Source organism: Conger conger, chromosome 14, assembly GCF_963514075.1.
Source record: "Conger conger chromosome 14, fConCon1.1, whole genome shotgun sequence".
NCBI classification, from domain to species: domain Eukaryota; kingdom Metazoa; phylum Chordata; class Actinopteri; order Anguilliformes; family Congridae; genus Conger; species Conger conger.
This window is the reverse complement of record NC_083773.1, coordinates 32,402,083-32,420,514: the sequence shown is the minus strand read 5'-3', so window position 1 is coordinate 32,420,514 and position 18,432 is coordinate 32,402,083. Positions and strand designations below refer to the sequence as shown.

Sequence of the window (18,432 nt, the reverse complement as noted above, 5' to 3'; positions counted from 1 at the left end):
GGGAAGGCTAACCTCTCTCTTACTAGTTGTAGGTGCATATCATGGATTGCAGCCGTTTGTTGTTGGCATCCACCCGATATACCCGTGGGATGGTTCTCCTTCATCATTTGCCGCACTTTTGTATATTGCCGTGTCTTTTTGAAAGAAAAAAACATTTACGGAGCTCGCTTAACTCAACGTGTATAATTGTAGCTAATTAACGTCACATAACTCATATTTCGCGCATATTTCCATTCAAACACATAGTATGGCGTTTAGCAGCGGTGCGGAATAATATAGTTTTCCGGGAACGTTACCCGCTTACTTCAGGGTTTCCTTTCATCCGGGGCCATACTTGCGAATGTGGGCGCTTTGTATGTATAAGTATATGCATGTAGGCCTATAGGATATAAACAGGTACTGAGATGTTTAGCATTTTTGGTCTGATGGAGAAGGTGAAAGTAGGCTATATTAATAAAGTGCTAAAATAATTCATCATTGTTTATTGTAATGTCATTTTTTTAAGTCTTCCCTTAATTTGTCCACACAGATTGTTCCATGGGGAGAACTCTCACGGGGGATAAGAGGAAATTTTTATATCTGGATAGAGACTGTGCATACTGGGAGTAACAGGAGTAAACAACACAGGGAGTGCTACAGACTAAGTCTGAGAACCCCTGTACTAAGTAATTAACTGGCCAAGGCTTTGCCCAGTGAAGATTTCAATCTGTACTTCACACTTGTATCCATATGTATAACAAATAATTGCTTAATTGATGAGGTTATTGCATTTACAGGCTCATTAGAAAATTTGTTATAAAAGGTGCCGATTTCTGGTCAGACTGATGAACAAACAGCATTTATTTTCTGATGAAGATGCACATGTGTTTATGCCATTTCAATCTGTACCTTTCAGACAGATCATAACAGGAATAACAAAGACATAACATCAAAACAACAATTAAACCAAATAATCTTGTCATTCTACTAAAACAATTGAACAGGCAAGGTTTCATATTCCAAATATCACCCATCTCTGAATCATTAATACAGGCGCATATTTAGTGAAATAATTTATTGCAATGCTGTAGGATGTATTAATAAATCAATTAATTACAAGTTAATTTTAAAAAATCTGTTTAAGAAAATAAATTGCTATTTAGGATTTTATTTTATTTTTTAAGTTATAATTGAATAACTTTAGTAACACTGCCTACATACTGTAATCGCCTTATCTGCTCGATCAAGTGACCATAGCTGCTGCAAGTTTGCCATCGTCATGGTAAATATGTAAAGCTGTCTGCCAAAGTGTAGAAAGGAACTGCCACAGGTCAGGGCGCTGGACCATTACAAACGTAGGGTTGGAGAGGCACAGGTGACTGATTAAGATATGTCTCAAAAGCAATTCATTAATTTTGCTTTGGGAAAATAAAATAAAAAATAAAAACACAGACGTATACACTGAAGATGGATGCTTCTGAAAAGTCTTGAATTTCTTAAGCAACAAAGGGCCAATCACAGAATTCCTGTTTCATTCCGCCACGACCCAAAATGAACCAGTCAAAAATATTAACTGAACCCCATCTACTGTCTGGCAGTGAGGTTAGCGAGGTAAACCATTAACTTTCTCGTCAAGGCCAATGTTTCTAAAAGCACAGATGGTACAGCATTTCGCAGTCCAAAGTTACAATAGAACTGTTCCAAATGCATTTCTTCCAATTAGGGTATCAATATACAGGTGCATGTTTATCTAAAAGGCTTATCTCAGGACATTTCCTTTGCAAAGCACCATCTTCAATTTCCCTTAAATTCTGAAAGAGCCTTGCCAGGCTGACAGTTAAAAACTTGAATAAAAAGCCAGGAGCATTTTGAGGACAAAGGGCAAGACGATATTTGTTTGCCGGTTTTTCAGGATTTTTCTAGTCCCACATAGGGGCATGGGAGACCGGCTGAAATTCCTTCCTGCTCACCCAGTCTTCTTCAGCAACACCCGGACCGGAGTCCTACGTCTGTACAGCCAGGCTAGACCTCAGTGAGAGACGTGTAACTGCAGCTCTGGTCCCAGTTGAGCCCAGTTGCAAGGCAAGCAAGCCACCCCCCCCTTGGACACACAATGAGAGGAGGATGGCTGAAAGCACACTCAGGTGGGTTTAATGCTCCCTGTGCATAGATTCTTCATCGTCCCATATCGGTGCCACACAGTGCTTGGGGGGACTAGCCACCCCTTCAGCTGGCTCAGAATCAGCCAGTGTAAGCTCTGGTCCAGAGCCGAGGGTGGGGTGGTTTCCTGTAACATACATTTTTCTGTATCTCCAGTGATGAGCAGTAGAGAAAATAACGTGGAAGAGGATGGGGATTCAGTGCCGTTCTGCAGGGTAGGGGTTAGGCAAGACAGGTAGGGGCGTGGGGAGAAGGGGGCAAAAATCAGTTCCCTTCTCAACCCATGTAGGGGTACTTCCATTCTGTCAGCGGCACATGGGTCTCCTTGACGACCTGCGGCGATGTCCACCTTAGGACGTAGTGCTTGCCGCCGGGCTTGTCATTAGTGCCTGTGTGCAAGCGAAAGTTTGAGATGGGGTTATATTATGCCCTGGTTCAAAAAAAGAGAATTTTTAAACATCAGCAGGGCAGTTGACAATGCAGTGGGCTGAGCTCTTTGAACCTGAGGGTTGTGTGTGCTGGACTAAATGTGCGCCGGACTAAATGACACACTGCCATCACATCCTTGAACACATCTGATTTCATGCAGAACAAATCCTTTGTCTACCCTTACCTGATGCTCTCGAACCCCCGAATGGTTGCTGGGCAACAATGGAGCCGGTGGACTTGTCGTTCACGTAGTAGTTCCCAGCAGCGTTCCGTAGGGTTTTAGCAGCTTCAGCCACCACACTCCTGAAAGGAATGGCAGGGACAGGGTTATTCTTCCATACAAGGAAATTCAATAATGTTTTCATACAGGGATACCACTACAACAACTAGCACTGTGGGTGTTTCTTTAATTAGGAGCGAGGGTGTCAGTCATTTTTTACCACAACAGTTATATTTTAACACCGGGATTACGTACTTATCAAGGGCGAAGACGGCGCCTGTCAGAGCATAGGGGGAGGTGTTGTCGATCAGCTTCAGCACATCTTTGTAGTCATTCTCAGGGTAAACATAAACGGTCAGCACAGGGCCAAAGATTTCCTGCAGAGGAGGGTAGAACTTATATGAGACTGCAGACACTGATATCAAAATTCTTGTATACCACTTTATACCAACCTTACTATACAAAGACACAGATATTCATATACAGGAGCTCAATCACATAACTCAATCACACAATGAGACTTTCAAACTTATTTCAGTCAACACTGCTGCAGGCATTTTGTTTCCCCTTCCTGAAGGGGAGGGCAGAACCCAAGCAGGAGTGCAGTCGCTCCCCTGGCGGACATGCACAAGCTGGAAAGATGGCTATTATACAGTGGCCACTCACCTGCAAACCCAGGCGTGAAATGAGCTGCTCACTGAGGCTTTAGCTAAACAAACAAGGCTAGGCAGGGTCCCAAGCATCAATGAGCTCAGTGCAATCGCCCGAATAAGCCTGCTGTCTGGCCATGAGCTCACTGCCATGGTGGTCAAGAATCTGCCGGCCTTCTCATTCCATTCACTTTTCCCACAATGCACCAGCTGGCAACTCAGTAGGTACAGGTAGTGGCCTGGTGGCCTCACGTGTAAGAGCAAAGTACCAGCCTCAACCCCGTACCTCATTCATGATGGCGTCTTGTGGGTCCTTCGTTTCGATGATGGTTGGCTCCACAAAGTAACCCTTGCTCTTGTCACAGTTACCACCAGCGATGACGGTCAGATTAGGGGAAGTCTTGGCATGGTCCAGCCACTTAGAAATGCGATCGAAGGACTGGAGGAGGGAGATGGGGATACTTCTCAATAGAAATCCATGATAGATTCAGCATTGGATTAATTAAAGCATGGTGGTACATACCTTGTCATCAATGACTGCAGAGAAGAAGGTGCTTAAATCATTCACAGGCTGGAGTGATGGATGGAGAGGGAGACAGATGCAGGTCAGCAAATTAACTTGCCATGAAATGTTTTGAATCACAAAGTATCTTATTAACTCTATTAACTGGCAAATAACCATGTCCTCTTAACAATTGATGTTTAACTGCTATGGTGAAGTGAGGTGAGAGGTGGAAAACTGCGGAGCAGGGAAAGCAAATGGCTTTTTTCCGCTTTGCATTCTTCAAGCAGTGCTTTCCATCCAGCCACAGTGTAATTCACCCAGACCATACCACCAAGGTATGCATTTCCCTTCATTGCATTGCGGTATGTGTGCAATTAGCAAAACTAGGTGTATGAAATGCAAAATAGCACATCGCCCTACAGAAGCAGCCTTTAGCCAGTGAATCCTGAGCAAGTATATGCTTTTGCTGAGAAAAGGGAAAGAAGAGAAAAAGCACCATCCTTTAGATGAATGGAGAACAGTCTATAATGCCATTTTTGCTGCATGTAATAAAGAACCATTACAGCCCAATACAAAGTGGTAATTTTCCACAAGAACCTCAGTCTGCGCCTTTGGCTCCTGTGTATAGCGGCTTATTTTCAAACCATAATTACAGCTCCTACATTTAACTAGAGCTTATTCATTCATAATGAAAACAATTTCAAAGTCCACTGAAAGATAATGTCCTTAAGAGAGTAAGTTGTCAGAAATAGCTAGGCATAACCATGAACAATGAATGTCTCATCCACATCCCTGGACAATTGGCTCCTTTAAAATGGGAACGTAGATGTAAACATCAGTGGTGCCCTAAAGTGATGAAATGGGGCTAAAATACGTCTATGGGAAACATGTAGCCATGGTTACAACAACGTGAATGAATCAGGCCTGGGATCCAACAAAACCCAGGGGAGCCCAATGCTGGGGTGCCTGCTCTGGTGATTACACTGACAAAACCATGAATTGACTCAAGAGAAGACCAGGGAGAACACCACAGGGTAACATTTGGAGCATGAGTGGTCCTGAAGAGCAACAGGGCTTTGTTGTTACCCTGCTGGAAATGAATCAATTAAGGCAGGCAATTACACAGCACAGCCACTTTGATAGATTTCCGGGGTCTAAACTAGCTGCTGATGTTGAAGGTAAAAACAGAAGACAACTAGACCTTTATGGTTCTCCAGGTCCAGGAGACCAAGGTCGGACACCCCAGGGCTAGAGAGAAGCGGGCTCAGACCCAGTGAGCCTTGAAAGGCGAGCGTGTGCATGGTTGGGTCACTCACATCTCCCACGTTGAGCTGTTTGTGCACAGCCAGGATCTCCTGTCGGATCCGGGGCCACAGGGAGTCGGGCACGTACATCCTGGAGCAGGCCGAGCACTTCTGCCCCCCGTACTCGAAGGCGGAGCGGACCGTCCCCATCACCACGCTCTGCACGTCCGCAGACTTGTGCACGAAGTGGAAGTTCTTCCCCCCGCATTCTGCACCACGAGAGACGCAGAAACGCTTCGCATCACACCACCTGGGAGACGCTTCGATCTCAGCATCAGCAACATAAAACTGCCGCATCATATTACAGACTGGCTTTACACAGTCAGACATTCAGGGTTATGGTACTATGACAGAGTACATTATTTATTTATTCAGGTTAATTATTTTACCAAGAACACCCCAGAGATTGAAATCTCTTTCACTAGGGGGACCTGTGAACACTTTGCCTCTGTAGAACTCTGAAGAATGTAAAAGTTTTATTATGTTCATATTTAAAATATTTTAAAGTTGAAATAACTTTAAAATAATATTTTGGCTATGCGTTGGCTATGCTTCGGCTACATTAGGGCAATGTTTCTGCTTGCCCCCAACCGAGTCATCCACTTGCCAATGTTTTATTGTCTGCTCTGAAAAGGCTTCTAATGGGGACAGGGAGACATAAAAAAACACAAATTAAGCTCCTGAAGATTAGATAAGATGGACTAAACCTAAAGATAAGGCCATTGAATCTCTCTGTAAGCTTGCGAGAAGCCCACCTCCTGCCACTCGTGGGAAGTTCCTGTAATGCTCCAGGTTCTGCGCTACCTGCTTCCACAGCCGCTTGAAGGTTCTGGGGGGAGGAACAGGATTGTATGGTCTCGAGAATGAAGAAATGCAAACCTGAATTTGCATGCAGTACCTGACTCACTATCGTGCTTGTAATAAAGAGATTATACTTTTACTATACATGATGTTTCACACCTTTATCGACAATTGTTTTTTGTCAAATAGTGTTCAAACATGTTGACCTTTGACCTGGCCCCTGGACACACCAAGTACAAACCATATTTAAGTCATAAACACTGGTACAGACAGAGAGTGGTATAGAGGGATACGCTGGTACATGCAGATACATCCATAAATAATACGGACAAAGACGGGTATTAACAGGGTATAGACAAGTAAAACTGCAATATACGTAGGAAGAGAGAGGGTAGAGGGATCCAGTAACATCAGCACGCAGAGTGGCAACTACCAGTACTTTGGGATATCATGAAAAATGCATGTACAGAAGAGCAATGTTGAGTAAACGAGGGTATCAGAACATCGGGTACAGAGTTACAGACTGGGACATACGGGACACTGCCGGTGAAGTTGACACCGGCCAGGTGCTCAGAGGCCGTGATGGTGTCGCCGAACACGGGCCCGTCGGCCGGCACAAACTGGACGATGTTTGGCGGGAGGCCAGCCTCCCTCAGGATCTTGTAGACGGCGTAGCTGGCCGACATGGCCGTATCGCTTGGCTTCCACAGGACCACGTTACCCTGGCAACCACACGGAGCCATTTAGTACCGGGGTTAACAGACCCGTGCCCAGGATAGCTGTACCCATGCATAGCTACTCAACCTGGCCGTTGCTTTCTGTTAGGGATTTAGCCTCCTGTTTCAAAAACCACACTAATTTCATGAGCAGTTAAAAGAGGCTGTAGTTTCCCTCCCCAAGAGCATAGCCCAGCACACCCACAAGCCTTCACAAACAGCTGAACTAGCCCTGCCAACTTATCAGTATCTATCAATCTTCAACTGCATGTATTTAATGACTTGCATTTTCTGAATGAGATAAAGAAGACTCACCATCAGGGCCGGAGTCCCCGCCAGGTTCCCTCCAATGGCGGTGAAGTTAAAGGGGGCGACAGCGGCTACGAAGCCCTGGAGGAGAGCCAATCAGTCAAACAAACGGGAGCAGAGCCAGCGCTTACAGTAACGATTAAATAAAACTGCATGCCCTCCCAAAAGCAAAAAACAACTGAACATAGAGTGCAACAGCTTTCCGTGTGCTGTAACAAGACCTAAATAAACCACGAGATACAGCATAAAACTGCATTACAATACGAATGTATAAGAAATTGCCTAAATCAATATTAGTAATAGTAGATGTTTCCAACACTAAATTTCATATTCTTACTTTGAAGAAAAAAAAATTCCTACATTTCTTGAAACATAAATTTAAAACAATGTCTCAAACCAATTAAATGATAAAAAAATATATATATACATATTCATTTCTAGCAGTGGCACAGTGAAAGTGGTGTGACAGACCTCCAGGCCCCTGTACAGCATGGTGTTGGTGCTGCCGTCGCTGTCCAGAGGCTGCTGGCCCTCCAGCTCCATGGCGTACTTGGCGTTGAAGCGCCAGAAATCTATCAGCTCAGCCGCTGCATCGATCTCCGCCTGGACCACGGTCTTACCCTGCAGCACAGAGAGGCAAGCGCAAACCCTTTGCTGTTAAATATCAAATACTGCCACGCTAGATTTACATTCCCACATCCTCCACACTACATCTACAACTATATGCCAACGTCTCAGACACTACATCTACACTCCCATATCCCCCACACAATATACCAACATCTCCGACACTACATCTACACTCCCATATCCCCCACACGATATACCAACATCTCCGACACTACATCTACACTCCCATATCCCCCACACGATATACCAACATCTCCGACACTACATCCACACTCAAACAGAATCGCTCGAGCGCTTTCCCTTTACAAAGACAGCACGTTATTATGAAGATTATCGTAAATGGCAAATAATTCAGACATATGTTCCAGAGTTGAGGTTTGTCCATGAGACCTTTCAGCTTTCCACTTAATCTTGCACACAACAAGAGTGGATAAGACAATGATGTAAACAACGACTAATTTGGCAAATATTATGGTCGTAAGAGGTGTGGGCCTCCAGATGAGTTAAAATAAGCAACTTAATGGGAAAGACTTTATTGAACTGAAAATGAAATAGACTTTAGAAATGGACATGGAAAGAAATACTACGGATACGACCTCGGTGACCTCAATGGGAGTTACAGCCCTGGCTATAACCCAATATCTGCTACCCCCTAGCAGTGCTACTGACAGGAACAGTCCAATTTCATGAAGAAAGCAGCAAGCCGCAGAGGAAAAAAAAAAATCTTCATCTGGGAAAACTATGGCAGTCTCATAAGGCATTGTACCAAGCCCAGCCTATCACTTGCCCTGACTGCAGTCGCTCTAATGTAGAAATTGCATGGCGGCTGAAGAGGGAGCAGCACAGTACCTGCCCAATCATAGTCTTAGCCAGCACCTCAGCCCGCTTGGGCCCACTGATGATGTCTGCAGCCTTGAGGAGAACTTGGGCTCGGTCCTGGACTGGCTTCAGGTCCCACTCCCTGCGGGCCGCTAATGAAGCCAGTATGGCCCGATTCAGGAGGTCCTAGAGAAACAACCAATGGGATAACTGTAAGGAGGGCTCCAGTGAGTCTACTGACAGAATATACATTTACATTACATTCCAGATTTACATGGAAAAAGTTTCACATGCAGTCTCAAAATGAGTACTTTGGAGTAATTTAACAGTGTTCGTACCATCCCTATTCACAGCAAAAATATGAAGTTTAAATTATGAAAAGCAGACACAAACAGCATCTCATACAAGATCACACTACTACATGGCAGCTGCACTGCATTTGTAGAAACCTTTCAGGTTCAAAACAAAAAGCTATGAGAGACTCCCCCCTAAGAAATTGACAATAAGAACACAATTAGCATACCTTGTCAGCATAGCAAAACTTGGCCACTTTGTGGGAGTGATTGAAGGGCTAAAACAAAAGCAAAAAAATAAAGACTTTATTGTTCTGGAACAACACTACTAAATGACAGTGGCATCAACTTCCACTCAAATGATGTCTGTCTCTCAGAGGATAGATGTTCCAAAGCTACGAGTTCCCAATATTTTAATCTCCAGTCTCCCTGAAATTACCTCCATCTGACTGAGTACCTCCATCCTCAATAGAGGATGATGAAAATTTTTATCAAACATCCCCTAGAGGCTGCAATACAGGGGTTATTTAACACATTAGTGTACCAAACAAAGTCGAAAAGTGGACATCGCATAATATCAAATACGCATTTAGCGCAACGTAAAACATGCAATGTTGCTACTAACATCCAGGACAAGCAACACCAATGAGGTTTATTATGTCTGAGCCAAAAATATGTAAACCTTTAATTCAAAACCAAACTATGAATAACAGTGTATACACCATTACGGACCACCCAGTGAGTTCACAGGCAGAATCAAGCCAGTAGAATTCACTTCAGGTATACTTTCAAAAACAGTGTTCTCCAAAACTGCATACGCTATCAGTGCCCAGAATCACACTCCTCTGGGTAGGGGCAAATGTCAGGGGTGCAGGTTCTATGTCCCTGGCCCTAAGATCTGCACACAGCACACAGGGGGGTCACTTTGCTGCAGTATCTGACTGGTTCGGCAGCTGATTGGCCTCGCTCACCGACAGCTGGTATCTGATGTCTTTGGTCCAGACATGCTCGTCTCCAACCACGCACGGAATTTCCTCAGTCTTACCCTTCAGCTCCTGCAGGACCTGTCAACCAAACGCCATCATGGAAGTATTAATAGAATAGCAATACAATATTGGATGATTTCAGGTTTGACACACTACAGCGGTCACCTTTCCCAGCTATATATCCCTATATATCCCTATATATCCCTGGTGTACTGGGCAGGGACAGGAAACCTTTTCAAAGAAAATGGTCTTCTTTTGACTGCCAGGCAACACACATTCTGAAGTGTAGTTCTGCATCCCATAGGTAGAGAACTCTGAAAGTCCCAGTGCTAAGTATGGTCAGCAGTCCCACTGAGTAGCACATAATGGGCAGCAGCACCACTAACTAATTTTTTGCACAAGAGCAACCCTTTTGATGGATCAGGCACCTGTACCAGCGGGGAACAAAGTGCACTCTGAAACACTAACAGTGCAACTCAGCTGGGGACTGCGGAGCAGGCTGGAAACACACACTTTGCACACGACTGCACTCACCGCTTCAGCCTGGCTCTGCCGTCTACACAATTATGAAAAAAAATGTGTTCTGGGCTCAGTAGAGCAGGCGTGTCCATCTCATCTGCATAAAGTTTTGATTTGTACCAGCTGGCTTGCCAACTTTTTTACATTTTACATTTTTGTCATTTGGGATAGGTTCTTCCACAGGTTAAAAGCATGAAATCCATAACTAGTAAAATACACATGAAGTGTTGTTCTAAACATATAGTCATCATAAGTGCAATTTTTTTTTTTTTTTTTTTTTGGGGGGGTTAGACAAGAGGGATAGGGATATCAGAAATAGGGGGAGGGATTCTGCTGTCCTGACAGTGGTAGGCAAGTCATTCCACCACTGAGGAACCAGAACGGAAAACAGGTGTGAACGTGCAGCTCGACCGCCAGGTGCTCATAGAGAGGGAACCATAAGGCGACCAGAGCCGGCAGACCGGAGTGGTCTAGCTGGGGGGCAGTCCCCTTAGCAGCCTGAAATGCCAACACTAGGACCTTGAATCGGATGCGTGCGGCAATAGGAAGCCAGTGGAGGCCAATGAGGAGCGGGGTAACATGAGCCGACCTGGGCTGACTGGTGATCAGGAGGGCTGCAGCATTCTGGACCAGCTGGAGGGGCTTGATGGCAAAAGCTGGGAGACCGGCTAGGAGGGAGTTGCAGTAATCTAGGCGGGAAATGACGAGCGCCTGGACTAGCGCCTGGCATTTTTTAAACTTCACAGTATATTCTGCAGAACAGGCTTTTCAATCAGCTTCTTTTAAGCCAAAATGATATTGCATCACAAATGTTTAAATAATGGTAAGGATTAAATTGTTTCAGTATGAAGTAGGCATACAAACACAAAATTCTCTAAAAAGATTCATGTTTGTCGGTGCTCTGCTGAATTGACAGAAATTGACGAAAAAAGAGATTAAAATTATGACAAAGGGAAAAATAAACGGGGCATGAATACTGGTTGGCATACAACCGCCTTCCCACCAGCATGATAGAGCCGTTCACCTTTGAAGGCTATTGATTCAGCCGGTCTCAATATAATCTGCTCCGCACCGACTTGGACCCCTGCCGCTATGGACTTCTCTGTGCATGCATGTGTAGGAGTCTGTTTGTTCACCTTAAGCAGCTCCGCCCTCTCTTTGCTCCCCTCCTGAAATCCCAGGATGGGTTCATTCTGCACTTCAACAGCAGCGCAGGGAGACGTCCTGAAACTACACACACACACACACACACACACACACACACACACACACACACATCAGTAATCTGGTAGCTCCTCAGATCTTGCTTTATCAACTGTTTGTGGAGTGAACGCTGCCACACACTGTTGTAACTGGCTGACCTTCAACATACAGTGGTCTGTCTTGCACTTTCTATCGACTCACTACCTAGTCCAGAGTCTAGTATACAGCACAGCCTTACTGTAGGCTTATGGACTCTCCATATGGAATATGATATAGGCTATATAGGTTTCAATATTTTCACTAAGGATGGTATGAGGTATGAGTAAAGAGGTTGCAAAAAACATACAACTACTAACAACTGTCCCTTCGGTCTGGTTTCAGATTTGCATTTCAGGCACCAAGGGGAGACCGTTGTTGTGTTGTGGCTGAATCTAAACCCATATACAAATTTTGCCCCATCTGTACAAAAAGAAAAAATGCAACTAGAGCACTCTGCTATTCTTCAGAATAATTTTAAAGTGATGTCACAAATCAGTAAAGCATGCTACCAAGTGGTCTGAACACAGAAGATACAATTCATTCCTGTCCTGTTTGCTTTCCAATGTCACCACTTAGTTCTTGCCTCAAAAGCTCTTCTGTCAGGAAACAACAAGTCTCTAAATGCAGTTAACTATAACCCAGGAGTACAGGAGCAGCAATGCATAATGCATTTCTTCTGAGTCAAAGTATTATCAGGACACACAGTGAAGGATATCAAACAAACTAGACAGGACATAGCAATGACAATGCTGGAAATTATGCAACAAACACTGAATGTGTCCAGCACTGCTTTTAAATAAAACTAGTTATAAGTTGCAAGCAAAACGACTTACAACATTGAATTGAAAAAGGCTGACATTTTAAAATTCAAATGCAACAAAATAAGCAAACCGAAAGCACAGATTTTCAGAGAATAAATACGAATACGTAGATGACAGGTATACAATGTCCAACCTGCTTGACAGCTTATACAGGAACGAATTCGCTACAGAACACTGCTATGGTTTAGGATGAAAAGAGGTTCTGTAGGTCAGGCTGTAACGCCAGGCTACGATAATTACTTAGACACCAGTTACACGCTTTAATTTCATTTCATCAAGTTTAATTAATATCATTATGAACGTGTAGTTTAAATATATCTGACAAACGGCATCTTGGCAACCCTGAATAATATGTTAAATTAACGTTACTCTACGGTAGTAAATGAGACTGCTACTTTATCCATCAGCCATGCAGTAGTTTTACGTCATATGGTAAATTACACCGAATTCGGGGTAGTCTATGACTCAGGGATTTCTCTAGGTGTTTTCGGAATTGACTACTGAAAAGTTGCTAACGTTAGCTAGCTAACTTAGTTAGCTTCATCTGTAACGCGCCGTGAAGTGCGCAAAGTAGAAGCTGATGTTACACAAGCTATCACGTTAAGTTACTTACATATGTCTAAGTTAGCAGGTATACCCATTAAATAACAACAACATGGCCTGACTTACAACTGTCAGCAAGCGGGACTGTGACAGCGAATTTAACATGCAGTGACACTGGCCACATTCCCAGCATGCAGGCAGCTAAGATCGCTAGTTAGCCATTCTGAAACGTCGTAAGTAGGTGAATAGGGTCATTTGCGCTAGCGTAAAAAGACATACCTTCTCAAAGACTGATATAGCACCGCTCTCATTCGCAGCATGCTTCAGAGAAAAGGAAATACAACAGTTGAAAAAATCAAGGTTAAAATCAGTCAGAAATTATGCTACTTGAATGTGTTGCACCTGACCAATAAGACGTTCACCCAGCACACAACACGAATCAACTGCACGAAAGTAAAACTGCCTTCATATATCGCGACGAACGCAGTCTATTTTAGACTATACCACTACGATTAAGGGGAATGCCAATGCAATTGACCGTTTTAATTAAAACCCAAATGTTTCAGATTTTACACATTCAAAAAGGCTGCTTTTTAAAATAAGGGTCTTTAGTAATTTATTGTAAAGTTATTCTGGTTTTGTTGCATATGAAATTTTCTTTACAATGGAGCTAAGATTCCTCCACACCTGATTTTTTTTTCCTAAATGGAAAGTACGAGAAGCTTAGTGGGCGAGTCTGTGCATGGCCATTCAGCGAAGGAGGAAAAGTCCACGACCAATCATAGAGCACTCATTTTTCATTTTGGAGGCTCTATTTTTAAATGGCTGGGATCAACCATGATCACCACACGTGTGTTGTCATTTTAAGTTTCAACAGATAGTTGGTGGCCTTGATATTTTAGCAATTCCGCTGTTTAAATGGTGGCTTTTAGTATATAGGCTTACTGTTCGCTTATGTTATAACATGTTTACCTTGAAAATTGTATTAGTTGTAAGGAGGTGCATTTTTCAAGTTCCAAACAGTTTGCTGGAAAAACAGTGCTTACCAAGAAGAAGCAGCCCTAGCTGCTGGTCCAGGGCTTAAATAAAGTCAGCATCAGACATTGTAGGCATGCAGTATAAAAGTTCCCACATAATTTCAGAGCCCATATGTACATATGTATTGTACTTGTACACTACTAGCAATAATTATTGAGTGAGATAACAATTATGTGGAATAAATATCACATTGATTAAATGTTTAATCCATATGTCGTCCTGAAACTAATGTATTTATTTTGTGTTGGTCTGAATGTCAGAATGTATTTGCCACTTTTTTAGCGATTTCAAATGATTAAGGCAGGCTATGTATTTGTATTTATTTATTATTATTATTATTATTATTATTATTATTATTATTATTATTTACTTTTTTTTTAACTTTTTTTTTTATAATCAATGCTGTATTCAGAACTCCTTTAAAAATACGCGTATCGATCTTCTATCGGTGTTCTTTTAGGCATCGGAATCGACCAGGGAAAATTGTATCAATGTTCGCTGTGGATACATTGCCACACAATTACGCTCAGGCAGTTCTCAGGTTTCCTTTTTCTGACAAGAGAAACATTATGGGGTCCTACTTGCAGTGGTACAGCCCAGCGTGACAATATATCTCGATACGTGTGAACCATGCCGAAATCTAAGAGGGATAAGAAAAGTATGTTTTTAATATTTTTTGGTGCATTTTATTGGAATAATTTGATGGCCATTTATGACTTCATTGTGATGTTTCACTGTACGATGAAAATTGGTATTTAGTTGGATGAGGTTGTGGCTATGATCGGATATCAGCTAACCTAGCTAGCTAGCTAGCTATACTGTAGCTAGCAAGCTATACATGCACGTGTTACTACAAATATAAATTAGCGAACTGTTTGTGTGATAGTCGATGTCGAAACGTAACTGTACTTGTAGCCCTAACATTTTAGAGCCGGTGACGAAATGGCTACATATTACTTTATGTCAATACCTGAATGGAGCATATGGTTACAAGCTATACGTTATTTAGTGTTGCTATAACTGGTCTGCTTACTAAGAAAACATTTATTTTTCAGTTTCCTTAACAAAAACAACTAAAAAGGGATTGGAATCGAAACAGAACTTAATAGAAGAGGTAAGTCATAATTTAATTTATTTTAGTTTGCATTTCGTTGACCCTTTAGCTAGCTGGGTACCTGGCCAATGTTGCCACCTTTTTGGATAAACTGTTTTATTTCTGATCCTGTAGTTGCGGAAATGTGTGGACACGTACAAATACGTATTCATTTTCTCCGTTGCCAATATGAGGAACAACAAACTAAAAGACATCCGGACGGCATGGAAACACAGTAGGTGAGTACCATTTACGGTTTCACAGACACGTTCCTTTCTGAGTTTTCCTGTTCTCCCCGTGTCTGCGTGGGTTTCCTCCGGGTACTCCGGTTTCCTCCCACAGTCCAAGGACGTGCAGATTAGGGACTATAGATGAAAATGAGCTCATGAGCTAACTCTGGCGAATTTACATTCATGTGGAAACTGAACATTTTGATGAATGTGCACTGTCCCTGATAAATAAATAAAAAATATATTTTAAAAATCATAATTTCGTCTCATTGTTATTTTCAGATTCTTTTTTGGTAAAAACAAAGTCATGATGATCGCTCTGGGCAAAGGACCAACGGATGAGTACAAAGACAATTTACACAAGGTAGGAGAGATCTCAGGATTGCCTTTCAAGTGTTTGTCCTGAGGTTCAGAGATTTGTTTTATACCAATTGGTGCAAAGCAAATCTCAAACAAAACTCAAAAATTGGTACAAATTGCTTTTGGCTACTTGGCCATTGCTAAATTACAGCAGGATCTAATGTGTAGTTTGTCTGAATATGTAAATGTTGTAGATCACCAAGTTCCTGAAAGGTGAAGTGGGGGTCCTGTTCACAAATAAAACCAAGGAAGAGGTGCAAGAGTGAGTAGTGAATCATTTTGAATTGCATGTGTATTAGTGTGGATATACAGGTTTAGATGTACATTTATTTGCTTCTTTAGCATGAAATAAGACCTGTTTTTACACTTTCATTGATGCCAGTCATTCAAATGTGGTCCCTGTAAAGGGATGTTTTTTTTAGTGAGGGCAGCCTTTGCTTAAGGCCCGGACACACCAAACCGACGGTCGGCCGTCGGACATCGGTGGCGCCCTGTCTGCCGAGTCTTTCCGGTGTGTCCCGTTTTGGAGGGCTCCGACGCCGGAGCCCCCGGAGCCGTTGATGAGAGAGAGCTCTCTGATTGGCTGTCCAGCTAGCGAATCAGTGCACGAGAAGAGAAACGGAAGCGACGAAAGCAAGCCATTCCAAAGTTACTATCACTACCAGACGTAATTTTCGATTAGTATTACTAAATAGCGAGAGAACAAGGAAATTGCTGCAAACTGTTTGTTGTGAGCGAGACAATGGCTGCTTCTAGGTCCAACGCAATGCAAACGCATTCCCCGGTCTTCCGGTTTCCATTTTTTGAAAGACAAATACAGACTACCGCCACCTGCTGGTGTGGAGAGTTATTACCTCTCACGCAGGCGCAGAACGTACGTGCAACTCGGCCGTCGGCGGACCGTCGTTGCGGTGTGTTCGGCACAGCCAACATTAACGACGCGTATCGACGTGAGGCGATCTTTGTCGGCGCTCCGCGGCCAACCGTCGGTTTGGTGTGTCCGGGCCTTTAGTCCACTGTAAGTGGCTTTCTAATGCATGTTTACTTTGTTTACCCAATTGTCTGCTTATTCCTCAGGTATTTCAGTAACTTCAAAGAGATGGATTTTGCTCGGTCAGGAAACAAGGCATATATGGCCATCACTCTGGATGAAGGACCCCTCACACAGTTCCCCCACTCGATGGAGCCTCAACTGAGGCAGTTGGGACTACCAACAGCCCTCAAGAAAGGTGACATCTGGCCACTGGGTGCATTACTTTCCCAAAAATGTGTCAGTTGAACAATTAACCAAGCCATAATTTAATGCCAACACTGAGCCATATCTAAGAACAGCATATGGGGTTATAGCAACGCCCCTTTCTGGCTTCTCCAGATTCCTAACTGCAGTATTCTATCCTTAGGTGTGGTGACACTGCTGAAGGATTATGAGGTGTGTAAAGATGGGGACACATTGACGCCAGAGCAGGCCCGGATACTGGTAAGTGAAACGCCGTCTGAGACTACCACACCTTCTGGGGGTTCTACACACCTTCACTTGAGATTTAACTTGCTGGCTTTCAGAGATCTCGCGTACGATTTGCAGACTAGTAGAACTCTTATGACTGTGCACTTAGTCCTGTGTGATCAATATAACATCCTCTCTCTCCAGAAACTCTTCAGTATTGAGATGGCAGAGTTCAAGGTGACGATAAAGTGCATGTGGAACTCTGAGACGGGAGACTTCGAGAAACTGCAGGGGGAGGAAGAGGAGGATGAGGAGGAGGCCATGCAGGGTGATGAAGTAGAAGAGGATGAGGAGGCTGAATGAGATTGGACTACATTTTCAGAGCTTTGTTTTTACAACAAGCCCAATGTGTTGCACCAGTGGTCTAAAATCCAAATTGCAAGTTTTTTATTTTTATTTTATTTTATTTGTTTAACACAAGAATGTTGCAGAAGATGGATGTGTATCAAAATGAGTATCATCAATTGGAGGACTTAATGTTCATAGAATCGCCTGTTAAACGCAAATTTCACCAAATGCTGGTGTGCAGCATATTCCAGGGACGGTTCCAAATGTTGTAATTTCTCAGCAAATGCTTAATTCTGCTGACTTTGGCAAGGTGAATACAGAAAGCTGTTCAGTGGTTCAGCTCAAGGTCCCCCCCCCATTTTCTGTATTTACAGTATATAGTTGTATAACTTGTGGGGGATGGAGGGCAATCTAAGAGTGATCTGAACGGTGGCATTAGTACTAATGTGTACATTCTTGGAATATAAACATTTGTTAGTAAATATTTGGTAAATCCTTTTAACGGGAGACATTTCCAATAACGATGGCCCTCATTATTCATGCAGTTATGCAAATAAATCCCTTTAGTGGGAGATGGACAGAACACAATGAACCACCTGTAACTGCCGCAATCCATCACCAGCAATGGAATCGTAGCAGAGCTGTACTCTCAAAGCCTTTGAGAATGACGTTTTGCAGTCTACCCTCCCAGTGTGGTGAACTATTTCACTGTGGTGGTGTACATAGTCTGTGTCATTGTAATAAACTGTATTCTTTTCACTCTCTGGTGTTTATTCATGTTTGAAGTTTTCCAAGTAATTAAGTAGGATGAATTCAGGTAATTTGGAACACCACATTCACCTCAAAGACCTTGCATATGAACTTAGCGATCATGATCATATAACATTTGTGACCTCAGTGAAGTGGGTGACAGTCACCCAGGAAATAGGCAGGAGACAGGGTACAGTAAGTACAAGCACATAGCATTTGGACTGTTATCTGTCATGCATGATA

At 43.0% G+C, this 18,432-nt stretch overlaps 2 protein-coding genes across 2 annotated transcripts; one reads left to right on the top strand and one right to left on the bottom strand.

Moving 5' to 3' along the window:
• Positions 1–822: 822 nt before the first annotated feature.
• On the bottom strand, positions 823–13,399 carry aldh4a1 (aldehyde dehydrogenase 4 family, member A1). Its single transcript, XM_061220772.1, has 15 exons — positions 13,206–13,399; positions 11,457–11,550; positions 9,787–9,879; positions 9,046–9,093; positions 8,553–8,708; positions 7,545–7,694; positions 7,080–7,154; positions 6,583–6,770; positions 6,003–6,076; positions 5,260–5,456; positions 3,962–4,009; positions 3,725–3,877; positions 3,044–3,165; positions 2,753–2,871; positions 823–2,528 (listed from the first exon to the last, which is right to left on the bottom strand). Exons 1-15 carry the CDS (start codon positions 13,244–13,246, stop codon positions 2,416–2,418), a joined length of 1,671 nt encoding a protein of 556 aa, XP_061076756.1. The 5' UTR covers positions 13,247–13,399; the 3' UTR covers positions 823–2,415.
• A 1,094-nt stretch (positions 13,400–14,493) lies between these two features.
• On the top strand, positions 14,494–18,198 carry mrto4 (MRT4 homolog, ribosome maturation factor). The gene is made up of 8 exons (XM_061219953.1): positions 14,494–14,622; positions 15,020–15,078; positions 15,193–15,296; positions 15,570–15,651; positions 15,842–15,909; positions 16,725–16,876; positions 17,048–17,124; positions 17,296–18,198. Exons 1-8 carry the CDS (start codon positions 14,595–14,597, stop codon positions 17,452–17,454), a joined length of 729 nt encoding a protein of 242 aa, XP_061075937.1. The 5' UTR covers positions 14,494–14,594; the 3' UTR covers positions 17,455–18,198.
• Positions 18,199–18,432: the final 234 nt, after the last annotated feature.